Here is a 19,761-nt window from a genome sequence, read left to right as displayed (position 1 = left end):
ACCACTGTGACCTGTGCCTCCATCAAAAGTGAGGCATCCAGTGTCACTCCCAGACTCTTCACCTTCTGAGCCAGCACAAGAGATGCATCATCCAGGGTTGGGAGGTGGATGCCCGACCCTAATCCTAATCCCCCCCAGCCCAGGTACAGGACCTCCATGTTAGCTGGATTAAGCTTCAATCAACTTTGCCTCAACCAACCCACCACAGCTTCTAAGGTCAAGATCAGTTGACTCGGGGTGGAGTCTGGGTGGCCATCCATCAAAAGATAGAGCTGGGTTTCATCCACATATTGATGACAACCCAACCCAAAACCTCAGGCAATCTGAGCAAGGGGGCGCATATAGATGTTAAACATCATTGGTGAGAGAATAGCTCCTTGAGGTACACCACATTCCAGTGGGCACTGCACAGATTTGCTCGCCAAGCACCACCCTCTGTCCCTGGCCACGGAGAAAGGAGGGAAACCACTGTAAGGCAACCCCCTGAACTCCAATGTCAGCAAGGCAGTGGGTCATTAGATTGTAATTGACCATGTCAAATGCTGCTGATAGATCTAAAAGCAAAAGCAGCGCTGACCCACCTTGGTCCAGATGTCTTCAGAGGTCATCTGTGAGGGCAGCTATGGCTGACCCAAGACCATTCCAGCAGCTGCAAATGGAGGAGTGGGGAATCAAACCCGGTTCTCTCAGATAAGCGTCCATGTACTTAGCCACTACACCAAACTGGCTCTCCATAGTTATCCATAGGTCAGGAAAATAAACTGAAGTATTTTGCTATAGTGATTTTTCAGTTTTCCTAACTGGAAAGGCAGTTCTTTGGCATAAATCATAGTCAACTCTCTGAAGCAGCAGCTGCAAAGGAAGAAGAATGATGTTGCAAGGAGCTGTATTGATCCCAAGCAAAATTCTAAAACAGAAACCTTTTATTAGAATCAATCAATATGACACAAAACTTTGTACAAGCTTTCAAGTGTTCTGGGCTCATCAACAGGCCAGATGTGTAAAAGAGAAGTAGTTAGTTTCAGCCATGATCTTGTCTTACTAGCACATGACTTTGAAAGTTCCCTTTATTCTCCCCTTCTCCTTCTAACACACAGGCTGATAAAGGGTTCTGGAGAATCCATAAGCTTGAGTACTTTGGGGGGATCATTTTGACTGACCCTAACAAAAAGTATTATGTGGCTTCTGTTTTAGGCAGAAAAATGGAAATGTAATTGACTAATTCATCCTTACCCAATTAAAGGTATTTAACTATTTCACGCTACAATAAGCACCCTATTTCACTTTAAAATGTCTTTAATTGACTGAACCAGTAATGAAGGGAGAAAGCCAGTAGGGGAGTGGGGTTAGCCAGTGTTTTACAAGGAGTGCCGTGTGTGTGATAATTTACCCACTGGGCAGAACTCATGGGTGGATGCTTGCTGCAGGGAGCTTGTGGTACTCAGGGCACAGGTTCATTCCTTTGAGGCTAGAGTTGTCAACCTGCAGAAGCTGTGGACAAGAAAGAGGTCTGAGGACGAAACCCTCAGGGACTTACCAGAACAGTCTCACTGTTGTGCTGATAACTTTTCTGCTGTTGTGGAGAGTGAGAGTCTTGCAGTCAGGAGGGCATCAATCTGAAGCGGAAGGATGTGATCCCTTAGAAGGGATGCTGCTGATTGATATAAAAAAGGTGTCAGAGAAGCTTTTATTTATTTATTTTATTGTATTTATATCCCACCCTCCCCACCAAAGCAGGCTCAGAGCAGCTCACAACAGTAAAAACATGTACAGATATTAAACATTAACTAATTAAAACCTTAAACAGTATAACAATTAAAACATTTAAAAACAATTTGGTGCTAATAATACAGTCCAATAATTTCAGTTTCAGTCTTCTTGAGTATCTTCATATGTGGCTATCGATAAAAAGCAACTTGAAATAAAGCCTTGCGTAACTGGACAAGGTCCCGCAAGGCTCTTTCTTCTTCCAGCAGTTGGTTCCACCAATAGGGGGCCGCCATAGAGAAGGCTCTCTCCCAAGTGATCTTCAATCTTGCCTCCCTCGGCCCAGGGATTGATAACAGGTTCCATGTCCCTGATCTGAGTACCCTCTGGGGAACATATGGGAAGAGATGGTCCCTAAGGTAGACAGGTCCTTGGCCATATAGGGCTTAAAAGGTAATAACCAGCACCTTGTAGTGAATCCAGTATACTATAGGCAGCCAGTGCAGTTCCCGCAGCCCAGGCTGCATGTGCTCCCGCGTGGAGAGCCCAATAACAGCCTAACTGCTGCATTCTGCACCAGCTGCAGCCTCCAAATTTTAGACAAGGGCAGCCCCATGTAGAGGGCGTTACAGTAGTCCAATCTCGAGGTGACCATAGTGTGGGTCACAGCTGCCAGGTCGCCATGGTCGAGGAAAGGGACCAACTGCCTTGCCCGCCTAAGATGGAAAAAGGCGGATTTGGCAGTCTGGGCCTCCATTGTCAATGATGGTTCCAGTAGCACCCGCAAGCTTTTGACCTTGGGTGCCATTGCAAGTGGCACACCATCAAAAGCTGGTAGGGGGATTCCCCTTCCTGGGCTGCTGCGGCTCAGGCAAAGGACCTCTGTCTTTTTAGGATTTAGCTTCAGTTGACTCAGTTTAAGTCACCCTGCCACTGCCTTCAGCGCCAGATCCAGATTTACTGGGGTACAGGCAGACTGGCCGTCCATCAGTAGATATAGCTGGGTGTCATCAGATTACTGATGGCAACCCAACCCATACCTCCTGGCAATCTCCAAGCCAGGAAGAGAGAGTTTGCTTGGTGTTAAAGGACAATTTAAATACAGTGGATATTTTACAAACATATCGGAATGGAGAAAATCTATGAGATGCACACATTCCAGTTACCATTTGATTTCAACAGAACAAAGTCGGAATCCAGAAGTACCTTTAAAACCAATGAAGTTTTATTCAGAATGTAAGCTTCCGTGTACATGAGAATAGTTGAAAAGAAACTGAAAGGGAATTACAAGAGAGTCGCATCCCCAAAGGATGCTTGGAAGCTATTTAAAACCGCACTAACTGAAGATGCCTTAAGACAATTCCTGCCAGTTGGGTGATGCTATCGCCTGCCCACCACAAACCCTACCATTCCTGTCCGAAGCAAACTCTTGGGCCACTAACATCGCAAGGGCTGCTTTCGCCTCGGCGGCGGCAGCTGCAGGCGGCCTGAGCGCTTGGCTGCCGTGACGGGGGGGGGGGGGGGGGGGCGTCGCCCCCCCCCCAGCTCCTTTTGAGACGCCCTCCCACCATTCCTGAGCACCGGCGGGGCGGAGGAGGGGGGGAGTGTAATGAAGGGCCGCCCCTTTCTCCCTGGCCCCGCCCACTCCTCTTTGGAGACGCTGCTGCGTTGCTTTGCTTCCTCTGGGCTTGCACGGCTGACTCGGGTGTGCGTGTGAATGGACCAAAAGTGAGTCTGGGGTAGCAGGCAGGGCTCGGGAGAAAAACTATAGTAGAATGGTTGCACTAGGGGAGGGCAGCCATTCCCCCCGCCTCTGTAGTCCTGTCATTTTCCAGGACGATGAATGGCCTTCCCATCCATCATCCTTTGGTAACCCCCTGGGAAGCTGCAGGGCCGCCCAAACCTATTAGCTTCCGACGGGGCGGGGAGGGGGGGGGCTTTCTTGGGCTGTGTTGTTAGGCTCGATCCCCCTTTGCATAATGGATGAGGAGGGCGAAGGAAGCCTGTGGCCTGGGCTCGCCTCGTTGCCTTCGCTTGCCTCTGGCTGGCAAGCTGCACGACAGGTTTATTAATGTGCAAACGCCGGGCTTTTCTTCCCCTCCCCGACGGCAGCAAACGAGTTGCTTTTGAAGGTGAGCTGCAGTTACCGAGCGATTTGATGGGGCACGAAAGAGGAGCTTTGCAGGGAGAGCCTTGTCACTCACGCAACACAGTTCTTTCCCTTCAGAAGGCATTTTGAGCACTACCTTCTGGATCACCTAACTCCTTCAGCCGCAAGTGCTTGGATGGTAAAGTGGGAGCTGGAGGCACCTACTTGCTTTGTCCCTGTTGTGTGTGTTGCTGCTTTAAAAACCCTGGGACCTTCTGGGGGGACCTGAGTCGCTTTTCAGCACTTCTTCCTGACAAAAGGATTATGCAAACCAATGCCCCATAGAATAGTGATGCTCACTTTCTTGGAAAATATCTATGCAGTACACAGCATTTACCATAAGGACTGTAAACCTACCTAAAGGTACAAATGCACCCAGAAGGGTCCAAAAAACAAGGCAAGGAGGTTAGTAAATCAGAGAGAGGGATTTTGGAAACAACATTACACATTATTGAAGCCTTCAGTTAATACATTTTTGATCAGCAACCTGTGTCTTGCAATCAGCACATTTTTAAAAATCTTGAAGTCTGTCTTCAAAATTGTGAAATGATACAAGAGACATGGATCTATTTTTTTCACACAACAAAAACAAAAGAGCCTTTAACTTACCACTTATTTTTTAATAATGCCAAGGCTTGTAAAGCTGTACTTCTGGCTGTGTACAGCTGGGAGATATAGAGTTGGCCTTTTATTCAAAGTGTCATTCACATTTGCATTTTGATGTAGTTGGCCCTTAAAAATAAAATGCTTCAGTTTTCCAGGGGCACCCATAAGTGCCAGTTTTGTTTTGAAGTGCAAATCCAATTACAATCAAGTTCTCTTTGACTGCAGGGGAATTTATTCTAAACAAGTCTGCAAACATAAACATGTTTCTCTGGAAACCTGTCTTGGTGAAATTATTGGGCCTTACTTTTCAGTAAAGTACTGTAAGTATGCTAAGGACTACAACCATACAATCCAATTCTCTGCATCACTGCTCAGAAGTAAAACCAGTGAGGGTAATGATTCTTACTCCCAAGTAACCTGTATTTTCTGAAACAGCATCTTCTGGGCTCATAATTTTACAAAAGTCAGAAGCCAAGCAGCCTATTTATTTTTCATAATAAGTCACTGGAAGTAGTCAGCTTTTCTTTTCTCTTCTGTGCCCTGTATATTGAAAAAATAATAATAACCAGACCCCTCTTCTGGGAGGGCCAGATTCTGAGCAAAGATCTATTTCACTTCACAGTAACCACCCCCTGGCCTCTCTGCCAATCAAAAGTGATGCTGTTCTGTGGACCTTCCCCTCCTGCCATGATAAAAAGGCTGGATGCTGAAGCAGATTAAACCCATTAGGAGCTGCCGCAGAAGCCCAAGAACAAAACTAGCATCATGAAGAACCCAATGTATGAAGCAGTGTCTTTACTCCTGGAGAAGTTTTTCCTGCTTGCTAACTTCAAACTTCTCAGTACAGGCTCCAGTGCAGAGGAGGAAGAAAAGAAAAAACATACCACTTGTTATGATACTTCTTGCTTCAAGCCAGGGGACTTGCTGGAGGTGCCCCGCACCCTTTTCATCCACTTTGGCATTTACCTGGGTGACAACATGGTGGCCCACCTCATGCCAGACATTCTGCCAGCTTTTACCAATGACCACAGGCAGATCCAGAAGGTGGTGACCAATAAGAGGCTTATTTTGGGTGTCATTGCTAAAACAGCAAGGATCCGTGTGGACACTGTGGATGACTTTGCCTATGGTGGCTGTATCCTAGTGAACTGCATGGATGTACACTTCAAGAATAATGTGCTGTGTGGTGAGGAGGTGGTCTGCAGAGCCAAGAAGCTGGTGGGTGCGACAGAATACAGCTTGCTTTGGAACAATTGCGAGCATTTTGTGACCCACTGCCGATATGGCTCTGGGGTCAGCTTCCAGACAGACAAGGTAAGTTTCCCAAATCCAGACAAGTGGTCTGTGAACTATGTATTAGGAGAGGGGAAGACAGATGTAGGTCTGTGGGACTCAGATGTACATTTATGATGTGTCTTTGTGGCTGTTTTGCCTCCTAAGTCCCCCAACCCCCAGAACAGAGAGGAGAATGCATGTGAAAGCTTCAGGTATTTATATTTAGCCATTAGCCATTAACCATCAGTAGCTGACTGTGTTCAAGAAAGAAAACCCCTAGAAAGGCCATAGCATGTTTTAGTGTTACCTGTGAAATCTACATCCAGGCTCTCTTTGCTGTCTCAACAAGACAGTTATCCAGGCACTTGAATGGGTATCTGTAGCCAACATAAGTAAAAACTTGTCCAACCACAAGATCTCTGGGTGGGAACTGTGCAGGTGTTGCTGCCAAGGAAGCACAGTGATGCTGCTGTTACCCTGGCCGTCCTGTGCTCCTGTCTGAGAGGCAAATCCAGACAGAAGGCTTTTCCTGTTCCAGACATGTTTTTAAAATTTTAAAAAGATCATTCCTGCTGAGAATGGTGGGTTTTCTTCCCTGACCCTTTGTGCTATTGAAGCAACAACTCCAAATCTTCTTCTGCAGCAAGAAAACCCTTTGTAATTCTTTCTCTGAGCATGCTTACTGTGATAGCAGTGCCTTTTAACTTTGCTTGTTGGCAAAGTGTTTTGACACTCTGGTCCTCTCTCTGGCCTGACAATTCTGCAGGGAGTCATTAAGTCAGCAAATTACATGCTGGACTTACTGAAAGTGCCTCTTCAACCAGAGAACAGGCTAATACAGGAAACAGCAGATATAACGCCCCTTGCCTTTTTCCAGCGTCCCAGCAATGTCATGAAAGGCTGCTGCTAACTTAAAAGCTTTTTACAACTTGTCCACCCCTACATTTGTTGTAGCTCTCGTATTCCTCCCTCCTTTCCTTTGCACCCTTTATTGTGGGAAAATGTTTGACCCTTTTAATTGGATTCTGAAAGCGGGTGCAAAGTCACAAGTCATTTAACACAATACCAGAGTTCTCTCCACTTTTTAAAAAAGTATGGGTATGGAAGTATTTAACTTATGGGGGAAGGAAAGGGGTCTCTCCTCAAATAAAAGGTTTGGGCAATGGGATGAATGAATATTGGTGGAGTTTTTCCACTGTCAACTGTTCTGAAAAAGAAAGCCTTGGCCCTTGTAAAAGGGCCACCTTTCTAAACAAAGGCATAGTTATAATATATATTTCTGAGTGTGTGTAGTGCTCCTCTGAGCCAAAAGTGCTGGATGTGATTCTTCTTAAAGGAATACTTTGTAACTGGGAGTGGGACCACTAAGAGCAATAGTGATTTCCTCTCCAGCATTCAGTTGAAATAAAGGATCAGTTTGTGCTGGAATTTCAGGCAGCTCTAGCAGCAGCCCCAGGTTGAAGCAGAAGCACGCTTTACAAGCTGTACTTGGTACAGACTACGAAAGGAAAGACGTCAGGTCTATTTAGGTACTGAGCAAAGAATGTCTTGTAGTGTTGCTGGGTGGTTAATTAGAATGGAACCTTCTGTGCTCCAGGCAGGCAGGGAACAGAGCAAGGGCTCTTTTGCCTGCATTTCTTTCTTTAAAAATATTGAATCTGTGTGAAATGCCTGTGAGGTCATTTAAGTTTGCCAGGTTCCTGTGAGACAAAGCAGATTTTAATTGGTGTTGCTGTTTATCACCTCTCTCATAACAGTGTCTGTTTGTATGCTGCTTCAGCAGTCTAATAAATAGCTTGGCTGGGGGGAATTTGCAACTTTGAAACATTTAAGGTCTCCTGGCCTTTTTTTTTTTTTTAATGCTCAGACTTCCAAGAAGTAGGACATCTAGTTCTGAAGCTTTCATTTTATGTTTCTCGAAACTACACTATTCCCTTTTCTAATCCCAGAAAGGATGTCCTCTGGCATGCTGGCCAAAGACAATTTTCCTCTACCATTCCTTCTGTACCTTCCTAAAGCTATATCCTAGCTCATAGGAATTTAACGGTACTGGAAACTTTCTTTTTGATCCCCAACCTGCTAGAATGAGATCAGGGTCAGATGAACAGAATGTTTGATAATCAAATTATAAACCCCTATTCATCCTCCTTTGTCATGCTAGGGCAACATCTCTTTATCTTTGTGTGTTCAAAGAAACAGGAAACACCAGGAGCATTGGAAGTTTAGATAACTGGGGAATGATATTGATATGGGGCACTGCTCATGGGGTTGTGATGTGGGGAAAGGTATCTGGATCTCTGCTTATGTGTATGGTTGCTACTTAAAAGAAATTGAAAGAAGTTTTATGCATCTCAGATAAGAGTTAAACCAAGGATTTATTCCCTTTGAAGCTTAATAAATCTATTCTGCACAGTATATTAATGGGAGACATGACTATAGATAAAGGATACAGTCATTGCTTCATTTGACCCAACATTCTTCAGCTGTAGAACTAGCATTATATGCCATGAACCAGCTCTGTTATGTGTGAACTCTAATCAAAAAGATAGAGGCTCTGAACACAGTGTGTGTGCACTTTGCTTCCAGTGAGCGGTTGATGCTTTGGGAGGATGGGGGAAGAGCTTCCAGTGTGGCGCATGATTTCTGGACAGGCCACTACCTCTAAATTTCAGGGTGGTATAGTTAACCTTAGCAGTTGCATGGGCCACCAAACATTTTAGGAGTCAATGAAGCAATATGCATTCATCTGAAACAATTTTATACCAGGTTGGACAGCTTATTGGTCTCTCTAGCCCAGTGTAATTAATATATTCTAATCTTCAGCAGCTCTCTGGGGTCTTGGATACAGAGAACTTCCCAGGCCCAAACTATGCATTATGCCTAACACATAATCGCCATGGGGACTTGTAGCCATACTGATTTTTTCATGTGGAGGCAAAGAACACAGGGCAAAGAATCTCTCCCCCATGGTCAGGAAAATGGTGCTTAAGCCCCTCTTCCCTCTTATGCCAAGGCCCCAATCCAAATTTGGATCTGGTCCCCGTAGTACTTCAGTCCTCATGTTGATCACATGTGAAGTTCAGTCCTCATACTGATCATGTGGATCAATATCCAGGCCTGAGAGCTGGAGATACTGAGGCTGGGACCTGGAATCTTCTGTATGCAAAGCTTTACCTCTGAATTGAGTGTCTCCTGAAGTTGAAAAAGTGAATCCTGGGAGCCTCTGCAAGGCCAAAGAGGGCCCAAACTGTGTAGGTTAGCTGCTTGCAAATTTGTCTGTTCAGATTATTTAGACCAAACAGAAACCTGTTGTGTGTCTGCCTCCATTCATGTATGTGTGCACCTACACTCAAAGTTGCTTCTACCTGAGCTCTGACCTTTTTTGCTGTGATTTTTTCCCCTCCAGTTCTGTGAAATAGTGAAGATGATCATTCGAGACCAGAGGAGTGTTCTAGCTTCAGTGCTGCTGGGACTTGCTTCTATATTTTACCTGGGCCTGGCACCTGCCACTACTCTCCCCACCATCATTATTCCATTCACTTTGTGGATGGTTGGTTAACTCCCTCCTCTCCTTTGATGGCAGATGTATGTAGAAGAAAATAACATATTTATGGAAGCTCAAAACTGCTACTCAGTATTGTATACAGAGGAAAAATTCAACATAATTTTGTACTGATATAAATACACCATTGTCCAGAACACTGAACAAAGAATAGCTTACTATGTAAGCCAAATGACTGGATTTCCTGAAATCTTTCTGGAAGGCATCTTTGAAAGGACTAACTCTGAAGAAAGCATTGCTACAAGCCGCAAGCCTAAGCTTGGACATAGCAGTCTCGTTGGTATTAACTAGAACTTATTTCCAAGTATTAGAAGAGGTTTCTGTGGACATATGCAAAAGAGGATGGATGAAAAAGAATAGTGGCTGAAGCCAACATGCTACTTCTATGGCAGTTTCTCTTCTAGCTGTTTCTGAACCAACTCCAGTGTTATTGCTGGGGATAAAGTCAACCAAGATGTGGTTTTATTTTTGCTTGTTTAACCATTCCTAGCTGCCTCCCATCTGCTGTTTTCCATTCCCATAAAGCAGGAAGTTAAATGTAATAAGCGCTTATTCCTTTTCATCACACACCCTTCTCTCTCTCTCATGCCTTCCTTACTGCCTGGGTTTAGGTGCAGCAAAATCTGCAGTTGCTCAGGGTTGTCCTTGCTGTTAAATGACAATGAATCCAATACAAACCACATTGGCAGCCTTTAGAAGCCTCAAGATTAAGCCATTTGGATGGCATAAGTGGCGAAGGCACAAACTAGTAAGTGTGCTAGTGAAGATCTTTGTTTCTCTTGGTGGGACCAGGCAGTATGGAAAACATAAAGCCTAAAGACAATCAACACAGTGGTTGATTACTATAGTGGACTAGGCATACTTTGTTGCACAGTGAAAGCAATCCACCTCAGGGGTGGAGGTCAGGGTACCACTAAAGGGCAGCAAACTACCCATCACTCATGGAGTTACCCATTCCAGTCTAAACCAGTTAATTTCAATTGGCTTGTTCTGGAATAACCACACAGGAATTTATGGTAAATTCTTGAATTTTGATGGGGTGAGAATTTCTGTCTGAGACACAAAACTGTTTTATGATGTCTTGTGTGTCTCTTGGAATTACAAAATCAATCAAAATTCTGTGCCTATCTCTAAAATACAGATGTGTTTTTGACTGTGTGAATCTGATTAATTTCTACAATGCCTTTTGGCCAGTTTAGCATATTGATTACTTGCATACTTGCATGTCACATTATTTGCTTTCTTTTTGTAATAAAAAAAATTAAACGTGTGTAGTCTATGATAAATTTCGGAATGTTTTCCAGCCCTTATAAAGCAATGAGATTATGCACATATTTGCTTTAACCCTCTTTTGGTTTGCTTAAAGAAATGCATTGACAGGTTTTGTGTGCTTTCCATCCAATCCACTTCAGCAGGGGCTTTTAAAAAAATCAAGGAAATGCAATGGCAGGAAGTGATGTTAAAAAAATGTCCTTGCCCAATAACCCTTTTTTAAAAAGAGGGAGACAAGGTGAAAGCCTTAAGACTCTGTTGCCTTTTGTCCCCCTGTCTCACGGCTGATTCACAAAGTCCGCATGGCGGAGATGTGACTGCCAGAAGGACTTTGAGTCAGATGTCTTCTTGGAGTTCCATGCTGGGAACTAAGAAATGTGTGGGCCTAATTCAACCTGCTCCTCTATATCCTGGGGTACCAGTTTTTTGTCGTCTTGGAGAAACTTACATCTATCTGTCTGTCTGTCCTGACAGATCATCAACGCCCAGTCCAAACCACAGGACCTAGAAACCCAAAATTCGGGGAGTGCATTCCTTCCATGACATCAATGCCCACTAAGAAGGGTTTTTTTTAGAAATTTGACCCTTAAGTGGGTGAAAAGGGTAAAATAAGTTTTCCCAATGGGGTAAAGCTTTGCTGTGAGTTGCTTCCACCTCCTTCCCTCGCTGATTGGTCAGGTATGAAGCTCTGTATTCTGAGGTAGAAATCAGTTAAAGGAGACTGCAGACAGTTGAACAGGTGTCAGGACTGACTCATCAGTGCCCAGCCCAAAGCTCTGGACCTGTGTAATAACATTGCTGCTGCGGCTACTGCTGCTGGAAGGACATATGGTTGCCAACTCCATGTTGGAAAATTTCTGGAGATTTGAGGAGTGGAGCATGGAAAGAGTGAGGTTTGAGTAGGACTGGAATCTCAGACAGATGCAATGTCATAGACTCCATCCTCCAGACCAGGCACTTCCTCCTGGGAAACACTGTTGCCACTCTCCAGGTGAGGGCTGGAGATCACTCAGAATTACAGCTGCTCTCCAGATGGTAGAGATCAGCTCTCCTGGAGAAAATGGCTGCTTTGCAGGCTGGACTCTTTGTCAGTATACCGTGCTGAGGTTGCTTGCCTCCTGGTTTGGTTCAGACCACTCACAGACTTTCAGCCTAACCCACCTCACAGGGTTGTTGTGCAGACCAAAAGGGGAAGTCAGCTCTAAACCAGAACAGGCATTTTTTATAACATTCAGCATAGCAATTGAGTTTCTAAATCTTCCAAAACCAAAATACCCTTCCTACCTAAAACAAAATTTAAAGGTAGTTAAATGCTGCAGCACGGGTTTCAGGCTAGTCAGTACATATAAGTGTCCCCATTAAGCAGATAGTGGCTCCCTTCGGTTGTTTTGGACTGGAAAATGGCTGTGTGTGTGTGGCTGAAGCCTCTTCTTTCCATGTACTTAGGGTTGCCAACTCTGGGTTGGGAAATACCTGGAGATTTTGGGAGTGGAGCTTGAGGGGGCAGGGTTTGGGGCACAATGCCATAGAGTCCAACTTATAAAACAGCCATTTTCTCCAGGTGGTTGCCTGGAAATCAGTTGTAATAGTGGGAGATCTTCAGCCACCAACTGGGAGTTGGCAACCCTACTTGACATGCTACTGTCCTGATTCAAATTGGGCCTGTACACAACTGGGAATTAAGTTCACAGTGGGGAGCTCTGAAAACGTGTCTGTATAAACCCAAATGAGGCCTACATGGATTTAATGCATGAATTAGTTCTCGGGGCCAAACCACATACGGTTAGTAACTGTGAATGGATTTCCAACCATGTATTTGAGCTATAACTCTTCCCCTACCCTGTGCAGTTTCCCCATTGGATATGTTCTCATGCCAGCTGCTGTAGGCCCCAGTGATGGTGGGGGGGATTGTGATTCTGATTGGAGAAGGAATGTGTCACAGAAGGAGTTAAATGTGCCTTTCACTAGTACCAGGACCCTCACATCTATCCCTACTCCCCCCCCCCCCACCAATTTTTGCCACTCAGATACACATCTGAACTCACTCAATGCCCTGTGGTTTGATCCTCAGGCCCAGTTTATTTATTGTGCTAAAACACAGCTTCTGCCATGACCTTGGATGGCATAGGTGATTCTCAATGCAGATAGCTACTTATAGGCACTTGCATAACTGGACCTATCTGTTATAGCTATGTGCATTTTATTATAGGCATTTGTTGATTTATTGAAATGCTGCCTCAAGTGCACTGAAAAGGGGGTAAATTCTTCAAAGGGGAAATGTTTCCCATGGAAAATTCTTCAAAGGGGAAATGTTTCCCATGCATAGCTGCAATTGTGCCAAACCATTCATTCAAGCACAAGAGAGTTACCCAGAGTTCTGAATTGTCATGGTAGCGTCAGCATAATGTAAATGTTTATTTACTTCGCCCATGTTTCTCTACTGTGGTGACTCAAAGTCCTCCATTTTATCTTCACAACAACCCTGTGAGATAGGTTAGACTGAGAGTATGTGCATTGGATGAAAGTTGTGCATGGGTAAAATGCAGCTGGGAAATCAAAACCCACATGGCCCAAGGTCACCCAGGAAGCTTCCATGGCAGTGTCCGGATTTGAACATGGGTTTCTGGTTCTTAATCTAACACTTTAACTACTATACCACATTTCAATTGAAGTTATATCCATATGGGTATTGCTTCCCCCATGTACAACTTTTATCCTGAGCTCCAGAGTAGCTGTGTTAAAGCCATGATCCAGTAAGCAGGAAAATCTGTGTGCAAGCCTCAGGCAATTTAAAATAGGGTGTTTAAGTGGTGTGAGAAATTCCATGTTAGGAATTACTAGAAAACTAGATCTGTCAATATCATAACACCATATATATATATATATATATATATATATATATATATATATATATATATATATATATATATATATGAAAGGTGTGACCCCATTCGGGTTTCTGAGTATGGTTCTGGTTGCCCCATTTCCAAAAACTAGAACACAAAAAGCTGCAGAAAGGAATAAACAAAGTGATCAAAGAATTAGAGTACCTTATATAAGAGAAAAGGCTAAAGAATTTGGGGTGTTTCAGTTTAGAAGAATGATGTCTAAGGAAGTTCATGATATTAGTTTATATAATACATGGTATAGGGATGGGGGGAGAGAGAGAACTTTATCTTCCTCTCTCATAATACTAGAACTCAGAGACACCCTAATAAACTGGCAATAGATTCAGGAAACAGTGCTTCCTCACAGTGTAGAATTTATAAGCATTTGCTGCCACAGATGACCATGGTCTCTGGTAGGATGACCTGTCAACCACAGTAATTCAGTGGAATCTCCCTGTCCAGAGGCAGTGTGTTACTGAATAGTGGTCTCTGGGGAACAATAACAGGAAGGCTTCATGCTTTGGTTATGGACTTCCCATAGACACCTTGTTAACTCCTGTGAGGTACAGCATGCCTAAGAAAGTGGACCTTTAATCTGATCCAGCATGGTGCATCTTGTGTTTATTTATTTAAACATTTTTCTGGTGCCTTTCCATCCAAATGGGGTCCTCAAGGCAGTGAACATTAAAGTAGTGTTTGAAATAATATATAAAACAATTCAGTAAAAGCATATACACAACACCAAAGCTATGGGTGTGGACCAATAATAGTTATTGGGGATAAGCCAAAGGACATATAGCGATAGACACAGACATTCTCTGAGGGAATTTCAAAGTTTTGGCAGTACAACTGAGAAAGCTCTTTGTTGGGTTGCTGCCCAGCCCCAGATGGCAGAGGTACTTGAAACAGGGCTTCCAAAGATGACCTGAGTGCTTGGGTAGGTTCATATGGGAAAAAAGTCTTCAGGACCTCTTGGCAGATGGGAGATGTGCCACAAAACTGGAGGAGGGTGAATGTTATCCCAATTTTCAAAAAAGGGATGAAGGATGATCCAGGAAACCACAGGCCAGTCAGTCTGACCTCTGTCTCAGGGAAGATATTAGAGCAGATTTTAAATCAGACAATCTGTGAGCATCTGAAGGGCAACTTGGTGACCTGGGAAAGTCAGCATAGTTTTGTCCCCAATGGGTCCTGCCAGACCAGCCTTGTTTCAAGTGGCAGAGGAATCAGCTGCCAAGGGAGGCAGTGAGCTTTCGCTCTCTGGCAGTCTTCAAGCAATAGCTGGATGAAGGCTTGTCAGGGATGCTTTAGGGTGATCCTGCATTGAGAAAAGAGATGGTCTGTTCTACCTCTATGAGTCTATGATTCTAAGGTGGTTCTAAAGGTATAGTGATCACAAACCACATACGACTTTAAAGGAAAATACCAGCACCTTAAATTGAGCCTGGAAATAAACTGGGAGTCAGTGTGGATGACACAAAACTGGATTGATATGATCCCTACAACCCACTCAAGTGAGCACTCTGGCTGCAATATTCTACAGTATTTTGTACCAACTGTAGCTTCTGCGGAGTCTTCAAGGGTAGCCCCATGTAGACCACATTGCAGCAATCTAATCTGGATGTTACAAGGGCATGATGCATCACAGTGGCAAGCTGTTTCCTGCCAGGAATGGCCACAGATGGCCCCCTACCCAAAGCTGGTGAAAGGCATCCCTAGCTACTGCTGCCACCTCTTTATTCAACAGTGTGACTCTCATCATAAAAAACACATAAGGCACTGATACAGTGCACTGCTTACCCACACAACATGCATGAGCTGCACTGAGCGTTGGGCCTCTGAATATCAGAACAAAGAGTAGAACGATCAAATAGCGGGTGGCTCAGTTTAAAACCTCTGGAACCACGTCAGTAGGGCACATCTGGCACAGCGGCCCACTTCCTTCCCCTACTTTCTCTTTAGCATTCTAGTCCTAAATCAGCAGTGGAAGAAGATGTGGTAGGGACAAGGCCAAAAATGGCAATGGGAGGTACAGACACGCACTGAGGAGGAAACAAAACTACTTTCCCAGTGAAACAAAACGTTTGATTCAGAAGGATGTGTGAAGTGAGCAGAAACTGTTGGCGGGAGATTGGGGTATAGAGAAGTGCAATAAGGGCAGAGGCTGGGAGAATGACTGCAGGCCTGAGAATAAAGGGGAGACTGTACCCCCCTTCTTTCCCAGGCTCTGTAGTGCTGTCATCTTCTAGATAAGATAAATTGCCTCCATCAATCACCCCTCCCCTCCTGCAGTCCTTAGAGAAGTTGGGGGTCTGCTTGGCTTCTGAAACATTATTTGCCTCCAACTGGGGGATATTGTTGACCAGACAGAGGCAATCTTTTGTGGATGAGTTGCTAGGATTTAGATATTTGCATAATGGCTTAGTATGTTCCACAGAACTCAGCTATGCCCCCTTAACAGACTTGATGAGTTCTTTGGGATAAACAGGTAATCTGCCTGCCCAAGCGAAATCAAAATAAGTTTATAAAAGCAAACAAGTGTGGAACCACAGCACCTACTATTTCCCTTTCAATATATGGTAAAATCCATGCATTCTTCTCCATATTTTGAACTATTTGAATGAAAGTTCTGTAAGAAACAATGCCATGTGATTCTTAACTCAAGGAGCAAACTAACTCTCCTTTAGTTCTCTCAGTGATAATTCTTATCTGCAAATATTTCCCTGAATGGTTTTGTGATGCTCATCGAATTGAATGTTCAGGCACTGATTCACTGCCTTTGCTTCTTCTTTGGATCTTCACAAAACAAAAACACTACAGTACCCAGGCCGAAGCATTTCTTTTGGGGTAGCACACGTTCTGCTCTTAGCCTTAACAGGGCCTCAGCCCAAAGGTCCAGTCCTTTGCTGTGTGGTTCCTACTGGCTATCTTGAATTGGATTCCCTCAACTGTCTCCTACTCATTCTCCTGCTAGAGTTCAAAAATGTGTTTTGCTTTGGGCCAGCCAAGGATCTTTTGGATTCCAGTGGTGCCACAGATGGAAAGGAAGCTCTAAAGCAGTTAGTAAAGCCTTTCATCAGAAGCTTATGAACTCCTCCTTTGTACTGGAAACAAGAAAATGGCACTATTGGTGCAACCTGGAAAATAGGTTCCTTAGCTACCTGGCAAGTGGTGCCATGTTGCTACAGAACAGTGACACTTTCTTGTTTCCAGTACAAAGGAAGAATTCATAAGATTCTGATGAAAGGCTTTACTAACTGCTTTAAAGCTTCCATTCTATCCGTGGCACCACCGGAATCTAAAACTATTATTTTTGAGAATTCTTGGAGAACAGGAGAGGTGCCAGAAGATTGAAGGTGGACGAATGTTATCCCCATCTTCAAGAAGGGAAAAAAGGAGGATCTGGGTAACTACCGACCCTTCAGCTTGACGCCTGGAAAAAGTTTTAGAACAAATTATCACTCATCCTGGAACATTTAGAAAGGATTGCTATGATTACTAAGAGCCAGCATGGATTTCTCAAGAACAAGTCATGTCAGACTAACCTGATCTCTCTTTTTTGAGAAAGTTACTACCTTGCTGGATCAAGGGAATGCTGTAGACATGGTTTATCTTGATTTCAGTAAGGTTTTTGATAAAGTTCCACATACTATCCTTGTTGACAAGTTGGTAAAATGTGGCTTGGATCTTGTTACAGTTAGGTGGATATGTAACTGGTTGACATATCACACCCAAAGAGTGCTTGTGAATGGTTCCTCATTCTCTTGGAGAGGAGTGACAGTGTAGTGCCTCAAGGATCTGTCCTGGGGCCTGTTTTGTTCAACAGCTTTATAAATGATTTGGATGAAGGAATAGAGGGAATGCTTATTAAATTTGCAGATGATACTAAATTGAGAGGGGTTGCAAATACAGCAGAAGACAGAAACAGGATACAGGATGATCTGGAAAACTGGGCGAAAACCAATAAAATGAATTTTAACAGGGATAAATGTAAAATTCTGCATTTAGGTAGGAAAAATCCAATGCATGGTTATAGGATGGGGGAGACTTGTCTTATCTGTAGTATGTGCGAAAAGGATCTAGGGTCTTAGCGGACCATATGCTGAACATGAGTCAACAGTGTGATGTGGTGGCTAAAAAGGCAAATACAATTTTGTGCTGTATCAACAGAAGTATAGTGTCCAGATCATGTGAATTGATGGTATTGCTTTGCTCTGCTCTGGTAAGACCTCACCTGGAGTATTGTGTTCAGTTTTGGACACCACATTTTAAAAGGATATAGACAAGCTGGAATGGGTCCAGAGAAGGGCAGCAAAGATGGTGAGGGGTCTGGAGACCAAGTCCTATGAAGAAAGGTTGAAGAGGCTAGACATGTTTAGCCTGGAGAGGAGGCAGCTGAGAGGTGATATGATCACCATCTTCAAGTACTTAAAGGGCTGTCATATAGAGGATGGTGTGGAATAGTTTTCTGTGGCCCCAGAAAGTAGGACCAGAACTAATGGGTTGAAATTAAATCAAAAGAGTTTCCAGCTCAACAGGCTTCCTCAGGAGGCGGTGGGCTCTCCTTCTTTGGAGGTTTTTAAACAGAGGCTAGATGGCTATCTGATAGCAATGAGGATCCTGTGAATTTGGGGGAAGGTATTTGTGAGTTTCTTGCATTGTGCAGCGGGTTGGACTAGATGACCCTGGAGGTCTCTTCTAACTCTATGATTCTATAATGTTGCCAAATTAATTTCTGAAGTAATATCCTGGACAGGTCTACTTTGGGGTATGGTACAAAGGCATAATTAATAGACTTTATGAGTGGAGATGTGGGGCTGCACTGGTTCTATATAGATCTTTAAAGTTGGCATCTTTACTAAGTGATTCCCCCTTGAGAGAAATCAGTTATTGCACAGCCATCTATTTTACACTATATAACATTGCCACCTACTGGCTATGTAGGAAGCAAAAGAAAAGTCCAGTGACACTTTAGAGACTAACATCATTTATTTCAATATAATGTTTAATGAATCACAGTCCATTTTGTCAGATACATACGTGATAGAAAACAATACTGGGAAATTTTAGACAGATTTGTGGCAACACCATTCTGCAAAAACATGGTTTTGAAGCTCACCATCAAATCACATATCATGTCCATGGCCACAGCTTGCATCACAAAAATCGTGGATTCATTGTCTCATGAGGACACCATGCTTCAAAAAAATTGGTTCTGGACCATGAATCCCTAGAATTGTTGCTTTTTATCACCCCAAGACCACCATCAAATCACATATTGACTGACAGTTTGGTGTAGTGGTTAAATGCAGACTCTTATCTGGGAGAACCAGGTTTGATTCCCCGCTACTCCACATGTACCTGCTGATGCAACAGTCACCTCAAGAATAGATTAATGTAACACCTTCTACATGGGGCTGCCCTTGATGCAAATTCAGAAGCTGCAACTGGTGCAAAATGTGTCAGCTAGGCTGTTAATGGACCTTTATGGGAGCACATTCAACCTGTACTGGAATCGTTGCACTGGTTGCCTGTGGCGTTCCAGGTTCGCTTCAAGGTACTGGTTATGACCTTTAAAGCCCTGTATGGCCTGGGACCTGCCTACCTCCAGGACCGCCTTTCCCCATATGAGCCTCAGAGAACACTTTAATCAAGCTCACAAAATCTCCTCATGATCCCTGGGTCAAAAGCAGCTTGGCTGACCACCACTAGAGCAAGAGCCTTTTTGGTGGCAGCCCCTGCCCTGTGGAATGCCTTCCCTGAAAACATCAGGGCCTTGCAGGACTTGCCACAATTCCACAGGGTCTGCAAGACAGAATTGTTTAGGTTAGCATTTAACATCTAATGGGGAGGTGACCACTATTCCACCATCCCACAGCATTGGTATTTGAATCCATCTCACTATAAATGTAGAGCACTAAAGAACACCTAACATCATTGTTACATATAGTGCTCAATAAGAACTAACCACGCCGTTGGATTCTAGGGAATGAAATTGAAAAAAGGATTGTTTTAAATTGTATAATTATATGAAATGTTTAATGATTTCATTGTGATTTTATTTGGCACTATGCTGCTTTTATTGTTGTTAGCTGCCCTGAGCCCATCAGGGGAGGGCAGGATACAAATGTAATAAAATAATAATAAATAAATAAAAAGGTGACCTTGGGTCAGCCACAAGTTCTCTCGGAGCTGTTTTGCTCAAGAGCAGTTCCTGTTAGAGTTCTCTCAGCCCCACCTACCCCACAGGGTATGTATTGTGGGGAGGGAAAGAAGAAGAAAATATTGGATTTATATCCCAT

At 43.8% G+C, this 19,761-nt stretch overlaps 1 protein-coding gene across 1 annotated transcript; it reads left to right on the top strand.

Annotated features, from left to right (window-relative positions):
• The first annotated feature begins 5,042 nt into the window (after positions 1-5,042).
• On the top strand, positions 5,043-10,569 carry LRAT (lecithin retinol acyltransferase). Its single transcript, XM_060246622.1, has 2 exons — positions 5,043-5,776; positions 9,144-10,569. Exons 1-2 carry the CDS (start codon positions 5,228-5,230, stop codon positions 9,294-9,296), a joined length of 702 nt encoding a protein of 233 aa, XP_060102605.1. The 5' UTR covers positions 5,043-5,227; the 3' UTR covers positions 9,297-10,569.
• Positions 10,570-19,761: the final 9,192 nt, after the last annotated feature.

This window comes from Heteronotia binoei, chromosome 9 (assembly GCF_032191835.1).
Source record: "Heteronotia binoei isolate CCM8104 ecotype False Entrance Well chromosome 9, APGP_CSIRO_Hbin_v1, whole genome shotgun sequence".
NCBI lineage: Eukaryota > Metazoa > Chordata > Lepidosauria > Squamata > Gekkonidae > Heteronotia > Heteronotia binoei.
This window is presented reverse-complemented; position numbering and strand designations above follow the sequence as displayed.

Coding starts and splice junctions, on each gene's coding strand:
- LRAT (XM_060246622.1), top strand. CDS start 5,228: ATGAAGAACCCAATGTATGAAGCAGTGTCTTTACTCCTGGAGAAGTTT. Junction 5,777..9,143: donor TCAGCTTCCAGACAGACAAG/GTAAGTTTCCCA, acceptor TTTCCCCTCCAG/TTCTGTGAAATAGTGAAGAT.